Raw genomic sequence first — 13,820 nt, 5'->3', positions numbered from 1 at the left:
AAACCTTCAGGCTATGTATGAATGGTAGTTCCCCAGCAGGGGAGTTACCACAGCTGAGTTCACTTGAGTAAGGACAAAGAGACAGTACCCACCTCACAGGGTTTGCCTCTTTCCCTATCACAGATAAAAGCTGAGACAGCATCTGGCTGAGGAGAGAGAGCTATTTCTGAAGTGACTTGGATGTTCTCACTCTGAGCTGGCAGGTTGTCTCAGAGAAAGCTGTGTGAAGGTGGCTGAGGCTGGATTTGTTCACCTGCAGCCCAACATAAAAGCAAATTTTTGCATCTCTGGAGCTGTTGAAATTGTTTCAAGTTAATGGCTTAAACATTGCTAAAATTATCAGAGGACTTTTACCCACTGTAGCAGACTGCAAAGAAACCTTCCATCTGCAACCACGGAAACCCACCCTTCCCCAAATATGCCTGCTAACTGGAATTTGGACTGTGACAGGAACTTGAGATAAAGGGGATACTTGTCCAGTCATCCCAAGTCTGGGGAGAAGAATGTATTCACCAATGATACTGGAAGAGATACTGGAATGCTGATGGCTCCAACATTCATGGGGCAAGCTGCAGCTGAACAAATCCAGCCTCAGCCACCTTCACACAGCTTTCTCTGAGACAATCTGCCAGCTCAGAGTGGGAACATCCAAGTTACTTCAGAAATAGCTCTCTCTCCAGTCAGATGCTGTGTCAGCTCTTTTCTGACATGGTGAAGCCAGCAGGAATCACTTCAGTGGTCCCAGCCAAAATCATGACTGAAGGAGATAGCAGTGGCACTTTGTGCTATGCAAGGCCAAAGCTGTGCTGTGAAATGAGACACTGGGCACTCAAACTGCAGTTTTTAAGTTTTTTGCAGTTTTAAGTGCTTGAAGCACAGCACTGAGATGCTACAGAAGAACAGTTTCACCAGAATCCTTTGTTCACACACCATGAAGCAATGAGTTAAGGACCTGTTTTGTACTGGCACTGAATTTCTTTATTTTAATAAGGTGAGCTGTATTAATCTGTACTTCAGACTCCCACACCTTGCACCAAGAAACCCCTCTGAGGTCCAAACTAGGGCCACCTAGTCGTGAGTCATATATGCAGGACACTTGAGCTATTCCTGCTGGCACCAGAGAGGAGGCAAGGTGTGGAAACCTCAATCTCCACTGGAGCCACAAGCAGCTGCCTCCCTCATCACCCAGTGTACACCCTGGGTGCCCCTCTGCCTGCAGCACAGTGCAGGTCTAGCTCAGCTGGGAGCAGAGAGCCACCCACCACCACTGCCTGGCCTGTGGGTGTGGGCTGGCTGAGCACACCACGGGGCCATGGTTCCTCTGCCTCAGCTGCAGACCCCCAGCCAAGTGCCAAGGTGCTGAAAGAAAACATAATGTGTAATAAATGTTCATTTATGCTTTTGCAGGAGATGGGGATGTAGGTTTGTGCTACAACACACAGCATAGAGCTTGTGGTGTTTTCTGAACAACTAGACAGCTAGACAACTCCTGGAGTGAACAGGCAAGGCCCCTTTGCAAAACAAAACCCACCATTAAAATCAGTAAGGAGGCCCTCAGCAGAATTACAGAAAGCATTATTGCTTCCCAAAGTAACCGGTCTTGGGTTTTCTGGCAAACACTCTGTAACAAACACTTCCTGTTAAGACTCCTGGTTTCTAAGGTGGCATTTTTTAACCCTCTTTCTATTCAAGGTGTTTTCCAAACTAAGGAGCATCACTTCTGCAGATCCTTCTGTCCAACTTAATATCAGCTTTTGAACAGTTTCCAGGTTATTTTGCCTGAAATGGCTCGTAAGGGCTGGCTGCTGAGAATTCAGAAGGTCAACATTTTGCATGTCGATTTTGTTAGTTATGTTACATAAAAGAGGAAAGAAGGCAGGGGGAGGAAGAAGAGAATGAAAAGTCTTCTGGCGGCGTCACTGTCGGAAGCAGAGGCAGAAGCAAGCCCTTTGCAGTTCTTTTGACTTGCTTAAAGAATGGCAGCAATGCCAGGAAAAGGGTGAAGGCCTCTTGGGGTACCTCATGTCAACTCCAGAACCAGAAAGCATGGCCAAGGAATTGGGCTTTTCTTTTGAAAAAGAGCCTTTTTCTGTTTTCAGTTAAGTCTTGCAGAACTCCAGAGACAGCTGCTACTCTTCCCTTAGCCCAAGAACTTGTTACCCTTGGTAATACAAGGAAATTAACTTGGTTTGCCAGTTCGTTCTTGACAGATGCACATTGGCTGTCACACCTCTGCATTTCCTTCTTTTACTGTTGAATTTGCACCTGAAGACTTAGCAGAGCCCTCTCTGGCCATCTACTAATAATCCAGCCTGTGACTACCATACAAACAGAAACCCTCCCCTGGGACTGCAACTGCCTTGCCTTCCATGTGCCATAAACAAGTTGTGTCCTTATTCATTGCAAGAGATTTACATGCAATCAAGTGAAATGACAATGATGACAAAGCTGGTCAAATGCACTTGAAGGGGACAGTGTGTGGCCTCCTCTGCCACAGATCTCGTGCTGCAGCCTCTGATGAATGCCACTTCCTTGTAGCCTACAAAAATCTATGTTTTACAGTAGCAGCAGCTTTCCAGCATGACTTGTTACTTACCATCTTTGAGGATTAAAAGGTTTTAGACAACAGCTAGAAGATACTATTTCAGGCTCCCATGTAGCAAGGCATGACCTGGAAAGCAAAGTATGAAGGCTCCCATGTGAAAGGGAGGGGCGAGGACATACAAGCTGCAGTGCCCATCTCCTACCCATGGTGGGGGAGATTGTGCTATGAGATCCCATGCCCCATCTTCTGTAATCATCTCTACAATCCTGCTGAAGCTACACAGCTTTTCTAAGCAGGCTGGGCAGATCAGCTGTCATCAAACCACAGAGATGCACTCTGGAGCTTGTTTTAATTCAGCCTGCTTACACACAGGGGAGAAACACCACAGACCTCCAAACCCAACCACAGACTGACACTTGACTCTCCAAATAGGAGAGTCCCCTTCCCTCTCCTACAGCCCTGTAGGGATAACTGGAAATCAAGATTCAACAAGAAACAACCACAAGACACTGGAGCAAAAGTTACCTATTTTATTATAAAACCAAAACCAAACAGATGCCTTTCAGTTCAACAAATTATGCCATAGGCAGAAATGTGCTGGGGCAGGGTAAGTTCAATATAAACTCAGGCCATGGAAAGCAGTGCCTTCATGTGTATGAATCCCACTGTAACTCAATTTCCTACAACACACTATGCCCTTGGAAGATCAGCAAGAAAAGATAAGATTTTTTTACTTCTGGCAGCAAGAACAGATGACTTGCACTGTTGAGTCCTGGGAATCTTCTCTGTCCCAGCTGTTTTCAGCCATCATTCAAAGTAGAGCTGAAGAGGCCCAGGACAACTTGAAGGATGAGGAGACACAAGCCCATGGTCTGCTTTCAGGCACAACACTGACACTCCCTGTGTTCCAGCTTCAGGAAGATGCTACTGATGCAACCACCAGATAAGGACAATTTGGCCTGGCAGCCAGGTGGACTGGAAATAAAACCAAGAGGGGAAGTGGGCAGCTGAGGCACTGCTCTCATCTGATGAGTACAGGTTGTTGGACAGCTCACAGCTGTGTGAATCAGGACCAGTACGGTCTGCACAATCCTCCAACACAAACCCAGAACAAGTAACCCGACCTCTACCACAATCATGCTGGTTGGGCCTTCCATGGCAATGTACAAGTGCTGCCAGAAGCTGCTCGGAGACCCACGCAAATTCAGCAAGTCAGGATGCAGAGACTTGGACTTGTCTTGTGAAAGGGGAAAGCAGTGTAATGCTTGCTCCCCAATCCATCCGTAAAGTCAGCCTGGCCTAGCAACAGGAATACCCACGAATACCAAATTTAACCAACAGCCACCCCTTGTTTGCCTTCCTTGAAGAACTGACCCAGTTTTAGTTGCAAACCGCATGTGAATACAGGCCTTTTGGAGGGGAAGGACGCAAGGATGAGAAAAAGGAGGTCAGCAAAAGGATTTATGTGACAAGCAGGAGTGGTGGCTGGCTGGTTTACTTCCAGAAGGAGATGCAGTGAGTTTTAGCAGCTCTGCAGTCCCCCCACAATCTTGTGGGGCACTGCCCAGCCCCAGTGCCTGGCTGATAGAATTCCTAGAGGCATCCAATTGTCTGCTTCTGCTGGATGTAACTATACATTAAAAAACCCCCAATCAAACAAAAAACAAAACAAAACACCACCAAACAAACAAAAAAAACCCACCCCCAAAAAAACCCCAAAGCACCGAATACCAACCAACCCAGCAGCCAGAACTTTTAATCCCTAAAACTAGAATATTAAAATGGAGAGGGGGTTTTTTATACAGTTTCTTTCATTCTTTACTCTCTACAATAGGATTAGTGAGTGTGACAGGGACATTTCTAACTATACACTAAACCAAATTATTTCAACACACAAAAGATGTGCCCTGGGCATTAAAAAAAAAATCCAAAATAACAACAAATAAAAAGAGAAGAAGCAATCAAGAAGGTGGGAGCTTGCAGGCCAAAAAAGCACATACACTGTATGTGAGAAACCATGAAGATCCAGCAGCAGGATCTGCTCTTGCTGAAGAGATGACTTCTTTATATTATGGTGGTGTGATGTATACTTCAGATATTACCAGAGGTGTTTTCAACCATGTCATATGTTTTCATTAGCTCCAATATACTTCCCAGAGGAAGAGTTATTACTACTCTTAAATGGTTATTTATAGAAAAGCTTGTTAATTTTTCTTTTTTTTACCTTTCCATTTTGTCAACAAGCACTAACTTACTGCATCAGGACACTTTTTTTGGTGATGTATTATCTCATGCTATTGTCACGATGACATGACTGAGTGAAGATGCTGTGTTCTATCACCTTTTACCAAAGCAACAAGAGCCTTGAGGGATGAGTCCAGTCTCTACAGTAACCCACTGCTGTTGCAAGCAATTTTTCGTGTGTTCTCATATTAGCTTGTCATTTCATCACCTTCACTAGAGTTTCTTCTAACAAGTGCTTGGTCCAGAGACAAGTGGCAGAAGGATGACCAGGTCTGAAGTGGGAGGCTGCTCAGAACAGGCGAGTGCTGCCAGTGGTTGGAAATACACAAAGCAAAACACTGCGTGTCCCACCACACTCTGCCCAAACCTAGGACTGCTGATATGGATGCCCTTGCCAAAGAAACAACTTTGGTAAAACTGCTAGTGGTTGAAACAGCCCCTGTGGCCTCCAAGAAGGCCAGACTCCTCACTCCAAGCCTTCTTTGTTACTGCTAATCACACCTCAGTGTCACAGTACCCAGGAGGTACTGGCAACAGCAAATCAGGCAAAGTGGGCAGGCACACCACTGTGCAGAAGGGGAGCTTGGATACACAACCACCAAGGACAAGAAAAGTCGCCGCTGACAGACCTTCACCAGTGAGCACAGCCCAAGCTGTACTGTTGAAACATAAGTAAAGCAGACTCTTGGGGACCAGCAGCATGACTGTTTGTCTGCACTGACAAGTACATTCTTTGCCCTTCAGCAAAGCACAAGGCAGGCTAATGCTGCTTTTAGCAGGCTTCTCAAAATGTTTATTGTTGTACAACATATAGATGAACATTTTGTCAGAGAGGAAGATGCAAGTCTTCACTCCACTGACTCTATTGGGCCTATGGCTCCCACATCCTTCCTACAGCTTTAGATTCCAGAGGCATGGCACATCTTTGCTAAGCATATTATCTGAGCCTGAATAGCAATGCATTTGTATTTCATTTCTGCCCAACTTGCAACGGGTGCACAAACTACGTTTGCACATCCCTAATACAACCCTTTTCTATCCCTACTTTAAGCAGCTTTGCAGTGCACCAATACTTACGTGAAATCTGTGCTCTCAAAAGCCCAATTGCCTGAGTTGCAGAGGGATTTATGGTAAGAAAAGGGGTTCAGCTGCTCTCAAGAAGCATTTGGTATCTGGAGCACTGCGTGCATATTTGCAAGAACAAGTCATGCTGACACACTGGCTCCTTTTTGCATGGGGGTGTTAAGGCTTGCCACTGAATGATGGTTTGGTGGCAGAAATGAATGCATCACTATAATCCATTAAATGCAAAGTGTCCCTCTAACCCTAACAGCCTTCAAAAGCAAAAGGAGGAACAGAACAGTGACTCCAACCCCTGTACAAGACAACTGTACAATTTACATATATATTTATATACAGTATATAAAATTCTTTTGAGTCCCGGTGAACTCAATTTTACATCATCAGTAGCTGTTCCAATTTTAAAAAGTCATGATCCTGCTTCCCTCCACTTTCTGAAGTATTAGATAATGGCATTGAAAAGCAATTAAAAACAAACCCAAACCATTATTTTAAAAGTGCAAACATTCTGGGTGCCACTTTTGCTATGCTGGATGTTGCTGATGCTGCGTGCTTGCTCACAAGCAGCAAGGTGTCTGTCTGTCACTGGATCTTTTCTTCCTTTGGGTCAGCTCCTGCCTTCCCTTCTTGTCTTCTGCTGCTACACCAAGCGACCTACTGAAAGGGTAGGGTGGGGTGGGCAAGGAGGAGAAAGACAAACAGAACAGAAACAGAACAAGTAAGGGAAAAAGGCAAATTAAAACAAAAAGAAACCTGACTGATAAAGATCCAGTATAGCCTCTGCTGAAGCCATGGCCCCAGAGAGCTGAGATCCCAGAGTAAGTTATGAGGCTGAAAACAACCAGGGGCTAATGAGACAGCCTTGCTGAAAAAAGCATTGAATGAGTCACATGGAGCCTTAGGGACTGACATATTTTTAAACACAAAATACCACTTTCCTCCCCCTCCTTGGAAATGGGCACGCAGTCTAGGGAAACAACTGATCCAACATCCCTTTCTCTGCTCTTCTGCCTGGCACAGCTGATGCAGAAACCCACTGCTGCCAGGCTGCCCTGCCACCATCTGCCCCATCAGCCACAGCCAGCTGCCTCCTTCCCTAGCAGACAAGCAGGTCTTGGAGGAGGCCTTTCTTCAGAAAGCTTTTGTTAAGCCCTTCATCAAAGGTTCTTAAAAAAACCCAAAGCTCTTATGGGATCAGAGCTAGAGCTCTGTGGATTAATTACAGGTGAAAACATGCTAAAGACAGAGCACAAGTAGGGATTTGATTTTCAAAGAGGAGAAAGGTTACTTCACTGGGAGGAAACGCCTCAGTGGGATCAGTGCTGATCAACATGCCCTGTCACAGGGGGCAAATATTGTCAAATGCAAAATTATTTCAGGTAGCCATATTTGCAATTGATTGCACAGCTCTGCACAAGGTGCCTTCAGTGCTCAATGACCAGCTCATAAAAACAACTGATTGTTTTCCATGTCTGTAAGTGCAGTGCAGCGTGGGAGTGGGGATGACCTGTCCTGCACTGAGCACTTTGAGTGATGAGGAAGAGGCTGAAGCCACAGCACGCAATTGTTCAAATGCCTCTGCTCAGCTTTTAGCAGCAGGCAAAAGTCAAGTACGTACTCAGAATGGAGGACACACCAGGAAACATCACATCATCAATGTACAAGGTATAGTTGATCTTTATCTTCAGTTCTCTGTTCAGCCCATCTCACCAGCACCAGATACATACCCCAGGAAGATAAGGAGGACAGCAAGAGGTGTAGGAAGACTTCTGGCATTAAACAAATACACAGCCTAGGTCTTCTCAACACAAAAAGGAGTCTAACCAGACATATGCAGGACAGCTATAGAACAAGTGGCTGAAGATAGAGGCAGGGGAGAACTTCTCACTGCTTCTTACAATCCAAAATGAGAAGTACTCAACAGAATCATGAGGCATCAAGTCTAAAATCAAAGCAAATTGTGTTGTTGTTCATGCCTGATGAAAGGGTCCATGTGATTCAATGCCACAAAATACAGGAGAGAGCAGACCTTCACCATGATAGAGAAGAGTCTTCATGGGAACCTGTCCATGGAGTAATATAATGTAAACACAAAAAATCTCCTACATTATTGCTTGACAGAAGAAGAGAGAATAGGATAGGAGAGTATTCATCCCACAGCTACTTTATCCTATTCTAATTCCTTAGCAATGTATTATCTATTCCAGCAAAAGACATAGAGCTGGACTTAGAAATGGTGCAGTGGAGCTGCATGTTGGTCTATTTATACCTCTTAAGAACAACTTTGGTTTCCAGCTGTTTCTATATTGCTGTTCATGAACATGGCAGAGCAGGGGAGAATGAATTCTGCAATATATGCTTTTCACAGAAAAAAAAAAACCCAACATTTTGACAAGATACTCACTGAAAGGGTTAAGGCCTTGTCTTTTTCCATTGGGCAAACTGCTCAGGCTACCTGTAAAATCCAAGAACCACATTAAAGGCAGTAAATGCCATGGCATGACAAAGGAACCTTCCCCTTGTCTGTTGCCAGAGGGCAGGTTCAAAGGAGCCCCTCTGAGCATGCTCACAGCAAGTCCTGCCAACACTCCTTTCAGAGCCACATGCAAGAGTCTAACCAATGTGCCTGAGATGAGAGATGTTAAATACTTGGTGTTGTAGTAGCTGAGTATCATGAAATCCAGAGGTTGTGCATGGGCAAGAAACAATTACAAGGTTAAACTGAACTGTGGAAGGAGAAAGAAGAAAGGAAGGATGCAAGTAGTATCACAAAGTTTCCCCAAGCAATCAAAATAATGCCATGTAGAAAGGAGGCAGGCAGAAGAGTGAAGGTGCCGGCAATACAGATAGCCAAGGTTCATTAAATCTTTCACTTGGTCACTTGGACCAAACAAACAGGTGCCTAAAATCAAAGACCTGAACTTATTATACCTGGCAGAATGGCAGAGCTGTGACTGCATTATGAGATAACAGGCACACACACCCTACACCAGATGGAGCTCATGGCAAGGGCCTCTCACCTCAGAAGGTGTTCCTTCTGAGGAACACTCTTCCTGCCTGTTCCTACTGTGCACTGGATACAGACAGCTCAAGGATTACAGGAGCTCTCGAAAGCATGTCACATTTCCTGTGAGCTGCTTCGTCTGATTTCAGAGGAGGGATTAGCTGAAAATGGGAACTCCTGCTCCCAGCCAGCAGCAGTAAGCCTGTTGCCACCCTCCACTCCAGCCTATGACTGATTTGTTCATGCACATGACCTGACTGCACCGCTCGCTCTGCACATCAAGTACTCTACAGCACATGCCACTCTGTGCAGGAATGAGATGGGCAGAAGCTCAGAGGGCAGGGGAGAGGTGTAGGAAGCTGGGCTGCAAGACGGGAGCGGAGCTACTGGGAAGAAAAAGGCAGGGGGAGGGAAAGGTGACAGTGGTCAAAACTAAAATGGGTTGCAAAGCACCACTTGTTGGCTTTAGAGAACATTACTAAGAGAAACTGTGTAAGCACAGTAAGTTATTCCAAGGCCCCCAGACACCAGCCCAGTACCAGCCACCTGCCCTGCTGGGATCAGCAGCACTGTGGCTCGCTGATGCCCATGTGTCAAACATGGCTCTGCTGCCATGGGCAGAGGATCCACTGCCAGGGGCAGAGGCTCTGCCTGGACTGACTAGCACTCACAGCCCGGACCCTTCATGAGCAGCTCCCAGAGCCCCAGAGGGCACTGCCAGGCCATGCATCCAGAGAGCAACCAAAAGAACCCTCTCGCCTTTAACACCCAGTGCAGGTAAGCCTGCAGCACGGTGCTGTGCAGGAGCACAACCTATCTCCAGAAAGAGCTGAGAGAGCTCCATCTGTCTTTGGGAAAAGGCAGGGAGCTCCAGGCCGGTGTGTGCAGAAGGCAGGAGCATCCCTCCCTGCCACGGCCGGTGTGCTCGAGGGCACGGCCCCATGCAGCCGTGCAGGAAGCTGTGCTGCAGCTCATCCCCTGCTACTCCGGGGAGAGAGAGTGCTGCCTTCCGCAGGGCAGAGAGCAGCCTTCAGCTGTCTGCTTGCCATACAAACCAGGCCAGCCACGTATACCTGTCGAAGGCAAAACCCTGCCACAACAACACTGCACTGCTGACACAAAAGAGAGGAATGAATATGGCAAGTGGTGACCGTGGGTTACTAACATATAACTGGGAAACGCTTGGGCATTATTGGGTAACATCCCATCATCCAGAAAGTTTCATAAAGCAGAGTATTTGCTCATCCTCACAAGCACACTGTTTTGGAAAACAGTTCTAGTCACACTGGATTAGGCCAAGTGTCTTTCAAAAGAAAAAGTCCCAAGGAAACCCCAGCAGCTTTTTATAGGAAGAAATTATTTCTCGGGCATACTGAGCAAACCTTTCACCTTTTGGGGAGAGAAACAGCCTTATCTTGTGTTCTCAACACAATACTGATGTCCTGATTCATACTATCACTTACTTTTGTCAAGATTAAAGGCAAATTATAGCACCTCTTCAAAGGGGACTATCTGAACATGACAAACAAAACCAAGCGCTGAACCAGGGCAGCTCCTTCGATTCTAATCTAATAGCAATTAAATGTACTTTAAAATTCCTTTTTAATTCAGTCATTACCTGGTTACAGTTTTCTCATGGCCACTCAGATTGTTTTCTATCATCATTGGTCCAGAGGCCTTTCCCAGGTGACTGCTCTTTGCTACCTTCTCCCACACAGCTGCTTGCACAGTAATAATAGAGAGCAACTTCATTCCCAGCCTCCCAAGCATGCAGTTACTTCTGAAGATAGCAATAAGAAAGGTCCAAAACATCACGGAATGAAATCTGCTGTTCAGATTGTCCATCACTTTTCCTTCCTTCTGTAATATTTCCTCAGATGCAGTAGAAAGTGACATACTGTTTAACTACACACACATACACTTTTTAATTAAGGTATTTCAATCCTGTTTCTGGACTGCACTCTTGGTGGCTGGGTTCCACCTCAGATGTCCTCATGGCCTGTGAAGCACGCCCAACACCTACCATCTGACAAGCTCTTGGATAGCAAAGTAATCACGGGATCTGAGCTGGCAGAAGGGAACTTCCCGTCAGCTGGCAGAGGGACATTTCTTTGCTGCTTATTCCCTTAGCTCCTCTTTGGGCAGGCACAAAACGCTGACTTTGTCTTCTGAATTTGGAAGAATATAGAGGTAAAATTCAACTCCAGCATTTTGCAGCCAGCACAAGTAGCATAAGCCTCACTCAGAACTACAGCCCTTCTCTCCAACATCACTGGACTCCAATTAATCTTGGGTCCAGTAACTTTCCAGAAAAGCTTTACAATGTGTGTCTATGTCCTCTGAAGGATCCTGCCTTTTGACTAATGCAGAGAGCTAAATTTGTTCTTTGATCACAGATGGTTCCCCCCTTAACTCAGGCTGTGCAGACTACACTGAGGAATGCTAACTTTTAACAGGCTGTAAATCAGTCTGTTTTCCTTCCACAATTCCTCAAACAGACAATCCTAGATCAAGTGATGGCAAAGACTGTTTCTGGCATACTCCAAGCTAAAAGCCCTGCCTGCCTGTTCTGCCCCAGTTTAAGAAACTATTTGCAGGCTTCTGCAAACACTCAAAGGCTGACTCTTACGTGGCTACTCCATTCTGAGATCCAAGAATGGCATTTTTTCCATGCAAATGGCACCTGATAGAAACAAGTCTGGTTTAAAAAGAGGGACAAGAGCTGTGCAAAGTGGACACCAGACCTAGCAGATTTGCCAGCAGCTTTCTGGGTCACCATAAGGATGGAAAAGAGGAAAGGTTTCTGATAGACTGGGCAGCTGTTTTCCTCACTGGAGAACCATTGGTTGGCAGTACCCACATATTAGGTTACTACAGGCATGAAGAGCCTGCTAAAGAAGGGAACACAGACAGAACTAGGCATCTCAGATAGATTTGATTCTAAGCTGGAAAGAGCTCAGATTCAGGTTTGCCCTTCCAAATATCCCAGCAGAATCCCCACATATAAATCTTATTTGGACTCTCTAGGCCCTGAGAGACAAGTAACAGTAATGTGTTATCTATGCCCTATGCTTCCTTTAACCAACTCTATTTCCATGTTTGGGTGGAGCTGGCCACCAAAAAAAAAAAGCAAAACACTGATAAAAATGCGGAACACTTAATATCTGTTTTCCTCAGCCTTCTAAATACTAGAAAATTTGTATTATGTTTGATTTTCAAAACCATTACAAGTGTTCAACTTGCCTAGCAAGAGGCATAATCACCTGGAATGATGACCCAATTCATTTTAGTCCTTATGCTACTGGATACCCAAACGGGATTTGGAATATCTGAGCTAAGTTCACTTGTAATGAAGTAGATCAACGGGAAATTAAAATTTTCCTTGCCTCCCTCCAACCCCTCCTCACCCAAGCCAGACCAGAAGGACCTTTCAAACAAAGCTTTTGCTGAAACACAAACATTTCCATGGAAAGTTTTGTTTTCACCTGACTAGCAGTTTACAACTGAAAGTACTAGCTAGCTCTTGGCTTGGACCCACAGTGACCCCAGCAGATCTTTGGAGGCCATGGTACAGAGAAGAAACAGCAAAATACAGGGACTGACTACATGAATCTGTGATCAGGATAAAGGGAAGTTAGAGTAGCGGTAAGATCGCAGAATCATAGAATGGGTTGGGTTGGAAGACACCTTAAAGATCATCTCGTTCCAACCCCCCCTGCCATGGGCAGGGACGCATTTCGCTAGACCAGGCTGCTCAGAACCCCATCCAACCTGGCCTTGAACACTTCCAGGGATGGGGCACCCACAGCTTCTCTGGGCAACCTGTCCCAGTGCCTCACCACCTTCACGGCAAAGAATTTTTTTCTCGTATCTAATCTAAACCTACTCTCTTTCAGTTTGAAATTATTCTTCCTTGTCTTGTCACTCTGTGCTCTTGTAAAAAGTCCCTCTCATCTTTCCCATAGGCTCCCTTCAGGTACTGGAAGGCCACAGTTAGGTCACCCCAAGCCTTCTCTTTTCCAGGCTGAGCAATCCCAATTCTCTCAGCCTTTCCTCACAGCAGAGGTGCTCCATCTCTCTAATTACCTTGGTGCCCCCTCCCCTGGACTCACTCCAGCAGGTCCATGTCCATCCTGTGCTGGGACCCCAGAGCTGGATGCAGCACTGCAGGTGGGGTCTCACCAGAGCAGAGCAGAGGGGCAGAATCCCCTCCCTCTCCCTGCTGCCCACGCTGCTCTGGATGCAGCCCAGGACACCATTGGCTCTCTGGGCTGGGAGTGCACACGGCTGGGTCATGTCCAGCCTCTCACCCACTGGCACCCACAAGTCCTTCTGGGCAGGGCTGCTCTCGATGTGTTCATCCCCAGCCTGTGTTGATATCAGGGATTGCCTTGAACCAGTTGCAGGACCTTGCACTTGGTCATCTTAAACTTCACAAGATTCCCATAGGGCCACTTCTTGAGTTTGTCCAGGTCCCTTTGGATGACATCCGGATCATCATTCAGGCATGGCAACTGCACCACTCAGCTTTGTGTCACCTGCTAACTTGCTGAGGGTGTACTTGATCCCACTATGTCATTAATAAATAAAGAAATTAAATAACACTGGTCCCAGTATGGACCCCAAGGGACACCACTTGTCACTGATGTCCATAGGGACTTAGAGTCATTGACTACTACCCTCTGGATGTGACCACCCAGCCAATTCTTTATCCACTTAGTAGTCCAACCATCTCCCTCCAATCTAGAAAGGATTTGTGGGGGACTGTATCAAAGGCAAAGATACTGATTGTTCCTAAATTTAGCAGTTCTTATGAATAGGAAGCATGAAAAGATGCATCTACCTCCTCACAGCTTCATGACTTCTTAAAAAAGATCCATCACAAACTTGTTTACTGCACCTCTAGAGCGCTCTCCCTCAGTTCTTTCTTACACGTACCTGCTCTCT

At 45.9% G+C, this 13,820-nt stretch overlaps 1 protein-coding gene across 3 annotated transcripts in view; it reads right to left on the bottom strand.

The window, feature by feature from the left end:
• Positions 1 to 3,061: 3,061 nt before the first annotated feature.
• SMOC1 (SPARC related modular calcium binding 1) overlaps positions 3,062 to 13,820 on the bottom strand; it is a 131,121-nt gene continuing 120,362 nt past the window's right edge. For 2 of the 3 annotated variants that reach the window (XM_048306885.1, XM_048306887.1), the window contains exons 12-13: positions 8,274 to 8,324; positions 3,062 to 6,526 (exon numbers count right to left, since the gene is read on the bottom strand). In XM_048306885.1, coding sequence (XP_048162842.1) covers positions 6,510 to 6,526; positions 8,274 to 8,324 — 68 coding nt within the window. In that variant the 3' untranslated portion in view covers positions 3,062 to 6,509. The remainder of the gene's footprint in view (positions 6,527 to 8,273; positions 8,325 to 13,820) is intronic. The other variant, XM_048306886.1, reaches the window with a different exon arrangement.

Source organism: Corvus hawaiiensis, chromosome 6 (genome assembly GCF_020740725.1).
Source record: "Corvus hawaiiensis isolate bCorHaw1 chromosome 6, bCorHaw1.pri.cur, whole genome shotgun sequence".
NCBI classification, from domain to species: domain Eukaryota; kingdom Metazoa; phylum Chordata; class Aves; order Passeriformes; family Corvidae; genus Corvus; species Corvus hawaiiensis.
This window is presented reverse-complemented; position numbering and strand designations above follow the sequence as displayed.